The sequence below is a fragment of the Myotis daubentonii genome, chromosome 6 (assembly GCF_963259705.1).
Source record: "Myotis daubentonii chromosome 6, mMyoDau2.1, whole genome shotgun sequence".
NCBI classification, from domain to species: domain Eukaryota; kingdom Metazoa; phylum Chordata; class Mammalia; order Chiroptera; family Vespertilionidae; genus Myotis; species Myotis daubentonii.
The window spans coordinates 37,114,024-37,120,493 of NC_081845.1; the positions used below are offsets into that span (position 1 = coordinate 37,114,024).

The window sequence follows — 6,470 nt, forward strand, 5'->3', positions numbered from 1 at the left end:
TTACCTATATATGCAACCACACATATTTGCCTGTATATGCACAGACTTTTGGCAGTTCATACAAGAAACTGGCAAGACTGGATGCCTCTGAGGAAGGGAATTGGGTAGGTGGGAGACTGAGGTAGGAGAGTGACTGAATTTCACCCTATATATGTATCATTTGCATTTTTATGAATTTGGTTAATATAATGTGCAGAAGTATTAATTTTAAAATGAACTGAGTTTTGAAAGTAGTAAGCAGAAACATATAAATAGAAGTTTTATATAGATAGAAAATCCCACACATTTTTATTTTCTATTCTAGTGTGATTTCTCCAAGTTGTAACTTTTACCAAATTTAACATTCAAAGAAAAAGTGCATGTGCATACATGCAATGTAGGAGAACTGACAAAAGCATTGGTGTTTGTGAAAATAAGGGAATTAAAATATTTGGGCTTTGCCTAATGTGGGAAAAACGCCTCAGCTATCAAAATTGTCTAGATAAGTTTTCAAAAATGCCTAAGGCAGTTTCACTTCATACAATAGACACTCTGTTGAAACAGGTTCAGGTGGTGGCCAACCTCCACCCATAAGCTTCAGGGTTTTTGTGCTTCTTTTAGAACTAACTAACCCTGACATGACAGCTTGCACATTGTTTTAAATCTGAATTGATCCACTCAGTCCTAAACAAAATTTGGACCATGAAAACCCAGAAGTAGGATGGCCAATTTGGTGAAATCATGATTAGAAAATTTAGTTTTGTTGTAACTAAATTTTAACTTTCAGGATCTTAAGACAATTTTATTGAGGTATAACTGACATACAATAAATTACACATAGTACTAAAAAGTGAACAACTCTATAAATTTTGTATGTGTACAGCTATGACTATAAACAAGGTGGTGAACATATCCATCACCTCTAAAAATTTCCTTGTGCCCTTTTATAATCCCTCCCTCCAGCCCCAGGACAGTAACAATGGTGACTATTTTAAATGGGATATTTTCAGCTCTAAGAACATTGTGTCCTAGGATGTGGGTGCTGTTGCACTTCCTTACCTCATATGTATTTTAATGTTTTATAAACGTCCAATAAAATCTTCTAAAAATTACCCAGAATTATTCTGCCTTATCATAGAGCTCGTCTCCTTCAGGTAGGTAGTACCAGCACACAAATGTTTTTTGAACGAATGACTTAATGAATAAGGGAGGTGTGGAGTGGGGGTCGCATCTGGTACCAAGTGCCATTTGGATCCCTGCTTCTTTTTATCTGGAGGCATGACTTCCACAGACAAGAAAATGACCCTCAAGTCATGTTCCGCCTCTCCCATTCCCAGCTTGTATGTTCTGAAGTTCTGAGTACAAACCGGGCTAGATCAGGCTACAAAGCATCTGCTGACTGGTATAAGCCCCAAGCTGTTATCAGTTTTCAAACAGGTAAGTACAGAAACTGAGGGCAAGTGTTTAGTTTTTCTAACTATTTGGTAGAATAATTTTTGTCTTCTAAATAAATCTTAAAAATCAGGCTGCACTTCCTTTTTGAATATATGAATGCCAAGGCCTTGGTCTTGGAACCCACACAATTGCTTTGCCTCCATCTTATTTCTGCATCAGGGTTGAAGTCCACATGCTCAGCTCAGCATGGGAGCTCTCATTCACACACTTCTTTACTATCCCTGCATGTGCCCACAGGGTAGGTGACTCAGGGAATCAGGGAGCAAGGGCAGGAACGCTTGCTTTGTTATTCTTATTTACCACTCAAACAGTTGATGTACATTGTAGAAATAGAGATGAGTAAAAGCACACCCATAAATCTATCACCAAGATGACACTGTCAAACTTATGTTTATTACTCCACATTTCTGTGAAATCTATAAATGCCTATTGTACATGTTTACTTCACTTATATTAAGCAATTCTTTCACATTTTAAGTAAACAAACTTAAGAAGTTTGCAGAAAAGGTTAAACATTCTTTATTAAAAAGTGATCATCTCATAGTCCTAGCACTGCAAATGTTTCTTTTTATCCATCTTTGGCTCATTAAACTCAGCATAACCAAAAGCAAGCCTATTATCTTCCATCCCAACCCTCCTCCTTTTTCTGAGTTGTCAGTAGAACCAAATCAGAAAACTTTAGCCTTCTACTTTTTACCTCTTTGTGTCTCATTTATCATTTTGTCTCTGCAACTTCACAATCCTAATATTTCTTACCTTCTCCTCCAGTAGTAGTCTTAACTGGTCTCCTGGCATCCAGTCTACCTTTCTGCAATCCATTTTGAAGCTCCCTCCAGGATTATTTTTGTCCCTTTAAATTTTCTGCCAAACTGTTTTAAGCATTTTTCTTACACAGAAATCTTCAGCTGAGAACATTTCTAGGGAGGAACTGAGCAGTGAGCTGCCAGTAGCCAATACTCAATGAGGTGGTCCTGAAGGCAGAAGTGGAAGGGGAAATGAAATCTAAGTTTAGCATCCACCACAATCTTTCCACCACCATGGTAACCACTTCCCCATCTCCCTCCACTTTCAACACCTCCACCTAAATGGATTCTTGAAATTCGTAGAGGAAGCAATTCACCTTGACCTTTTAAAAAATATTTGCCTTACAATGAATATCACATCCTTGCTTGGTATTTAGTTGGTTCGTAGAGCTGTTAGTTCAACTTTTATTTCAACTATTTTTACTTCAAACCTTCCTAAGCAAGAGGCACTCTTCTGTGCTCTTGCACCACATGCCTATCATCACCATGTCAACTTCCTGTTAGGTTGTGACTGTGGCTCATTTTTATTATTCTCATCATCTAGCACTATGACTTAAATTTAAGTCATAATCAGCATTATAAACTCACTGAACATTCTTGTAGTTTTACCTACTTACGATTACAGTGAACACATTTCCTTTAAACATTTATTTATGCTGCATAGACATAATTAACCAGCACCCTAAATTCTGAAATCTAAATTGTAACTACATGCAAACTTTGTATATGGCTATTTTGAAAAACTTCAAGCTAAAAAGGCATTGCCAGATTATCCTCCTTGGGAACTATGTTCAAGGCTACCAGCATTGGTTTAATTGCTGTATTTCCAAAGTCTCATCAGCATTGGTTTCATAATTTCTATTGCAAGCTTTGAATCCAGTCAGGGCTGGTCAGGAAAACATGGGTGAGTGGGAGATACCATTAATCTGCTGGGAGCACCAAGGTCAAGGACTTTAAGGGGTTAAGTTTCTAACTCCTAAATGGATTTTTGAAATTTCTAGAGCAATCAGTTCACCTCAAACTGCCCTACTACTAAAATGCTAAAACTGAAGCCAAAAGAAGCAAACATGCTGATGGGAAAATAATTCTTGAATTGTAAATATATATCAGTATGTGAGATAACTGAACCCCCAAGGTTTAGGTTAGGTGGAAAAGGGAGACTTATTTAGAAAAGGTTTAGCTGAGTAATTGATGAGCCAGTGTTTGAATATGGACTCGGGTGCCGGGAGCCGGTCCATGCTTGCTGTTTCAGGGGACCTGGCATATATGGCATGCTTTTCTTAATATGTTTGCTCACCTTCTTGGCACTATGTGTTTTAACCAAGGTCACCTCTCCGAGAAAGGTTGAATCCCCAGGTAGGGATTTTCCCCTGAAGTTAGGGAGGGAATAAAACCCCTCAACTAAGTGCCAGGCGGGTAATTAATCACTTTAACTATGAACAATCATGCTTAAGCTACATAATCTTTACTCCCTGGAATGGAGATAAGAAACGCCCTAACCTTTGTAATAGAGATTGATAGGATTGGATCAACTGGTATAAATACAGATGTAACAAGACAGCAAGACACAGAAGTTAGAAGTCAGAACTCAGAATACAGAACCTACACAGAACCTATAGACAGAACTTCGCTGGAGAGAACATGGCAAAAGATCCTGGACTGAGCCTGACTACAGAAATATGGCAAGAGAACCTGACTAGAACCTGGTGACCGAACCTGGCTGGAGATCCTAAGCAGAACCTCTCTGGAGATCCAGACCAGAACTTGGCTGGAGATCCAGGCTAGAGATCCTGGCTAGGCTGCTGATCAACTGAACGCTGTCTCCGTGTCATTCCTTCTTCGCCGACTCCGTCCACACCTTTGGGGACCCCTGGACCTGCTGGGGTTGGACCCCGGCACTCGGGAACTTGTGCAAGCGAGCAGTTCACTTCACTTTTTCTCTAGTCAAGATTCTGTAATTCCAGCCCCTGCCTGGCTGCAAGGTGGTCTCTAGACACTTGCAGACATGCTCTTCATCTCCCGAGGACTGGGGAGCAGGATGTTATCTGGAGTGGGGGTGCTTGTGACTAGCATCAAACATCACACTGTCTGACATGCCCTTTAACCATGGCTCGGCACATTTTACAGGCAAGGAAAATACACAGGTTTTGACAGTCAGAAGAGGTATGCACGGAGGGGATGGAGGTGGGGGGTGTGGGTGTGGGCGGGCCAATGCTGGGTATGTGGTGGGGCGGGAGCAGGAGCAGATAAGATGGGAGGACCTGTGGGGGAGACTTGTCTCCTCGTGAATGTCCTGGCTGTTGGTAATTCTCTAGCCCTGGAGGCCGACTTGGTCCTTGTTACTCTTGACAGTTTTGGCCCACTGCTGATGGAGGTGGTGCACAAGGCTGTTTTTACTGTCAGTGATGTTTTGAGGGGCACTCCCACATGGGCAGGTAGAGGGGTGTCACCTGTTCAAGGTCTTGTAAAGTCAACATGTCAAATCAACTAAAATTGCTTTTGTTTCAAGAACATCTGCCATCTTTTTTTCTTCCATTGCCACCTCAGAGAACAACACTTTAATCACTGCCACCTTGGCCACCACTGTACAGTCATCTGGGCAGTTACTTTAAACAAGGCATTTGTCTCCAATGTTTGGGGGCCTCTTTCAGTCCTAAGGTTTAATTACTAAACTCCCCAAAGACAGGAATAGTATCTTTACAGAATAAAGGATATGACCACTTCAATGGGTGGGGGGGGAAAAGGGTATCTGTCAAAAGTCAACATCCATTCATGAGAACTATACAGAAGACCATGTAAGATGCCATCTATCTAGGCATCTACACAAACCCAACAGCAAACATTTATGGAATATTGAATGTCTTGCTAAAATCTGAACAAGACAAAATGGTCTTCATACAGGATCAGGACACTACTGAGGCAAAGCCCCCAGGGAGCAGAATGCAAGGATGCACTCACTCAGATGCCGACTGCCACCACCCTGATTTTTCTCCTTGAATTTTGTTCCCTAGGTGTCTTGCTTACCTCACTTCAGTCAGGGTCAACTCTTATCACTAATACTCAATATGCATTAGAGGTGTTAACCAGTGTAGTAAGAAAACAAAAAATAATGAGTTTAGCCCTAACCAGTTTGGCTCAGTGGATAGAGCGTCGGCCTGCAGACTGAAGGGTCCCGGGTTCGATTCCGGTCAAGTGCATGTACCTTGGTTGCGAGCACATCCCCTGTAGGAGGTGTGCAGGAGGCAGCTGATCGATGTTTCTCTCTCATCGATGTTTCTAACTCTCTATCCCTCTCCCTTCCTCTATGTAAAAAAATCAAAATGTATTTAAAAAAAAAATAATGAGTTTAGTAAGGTCACATGATACAAAATTTAAAAATTATTTATCTATAAACTAGCAATTAGAAAAGTAAGTTCCCTAGCATCATGAAACATAAAATACTAAAAATCAAGCATGAGAAAGCATCATACAAAACATTGCTGAGAAAAATTTTAAATTACTTATCAGAGAAATGCAGCTTAATACTATACACCCAGAAGCCACAAAAGTATTTATATGCAAACATTCACAGCTGCTTTATTCATATTTTCCCCAAACAGGAAATCAGTAAAATGCTCATTAATAGAATGGGTAAAAAAAAAAAAAAAAAAAGTGGTATAATATTAATACTAAGGAATACTACTCAGCAATACATGGTTCAAGCTCTCAAAAACTTTTTACTAAATGAGCGCACTGTATAAAGCAGCGGTTGCCAACCGGTGGTCCTCGAGGTCCAAAAGGTTGGTGACTGCTGGTATAAAGAGTAAATACTATGTGATCCTACTTTTAGGAAAATATCCTAAGAAATCCAGAACATCAACCAGAAAGAATATATGCACTTCTATACAGCGGCAAAAAAGGAAGATCCCTTTGAGACAGCATGGAGGGACCTGGGGAGTATTATGCTAAGCAATAAATACTTTACTCAAATTTTGGAAAATATTCTCTAATAAGCTTATTCTAAGATGTGCATAGACATTTTCATTAAATTCTGATGCTCAGTTTACTGTAGCCAAAGAGACTGAGGAGCTGAAATTTTACCAAAGAATCACAAAATATGTACACGAGCCCTTGCTGTTGTGCTTTCATGGTTAGAATGTTGGCCTGCACACTGAAGGGTCTCAGGTTCAATTCTGGTCAAGGGCACATGCCTGGGTTGTGGGTTCATTCCCCTACTAGGGGACGACGCATGCA

The 6,470-nt window shown here is 40.3% G+C and overlaps 1 protein-coding gene across 1 annotated transcript in view; it reads right to left on the reverse strand.

Annotated features, from left to right (window-relative positions):
• Positions 1-3,436, reverse strand: part of GTF3C6 (general transcription factor IIIC subunit 6) — a 41,534-nt gene extending 38,098 nt beyond the window's left edge. The window contains exon 1 of the mRNA XM_059700701.1: positions 2,191-3,436. Coding sequence (XP_059556684.1) covers positions 2,191-2,253 — 63 coding nt within the window. The 5' untranslated portion in view covers positions 2,254-3,436. The remainder of the gene's footprint in view (positions 1-2,190) is intronic.
• Positions 3,437-6,470: the final 3,034 nt, after the last annotated feature.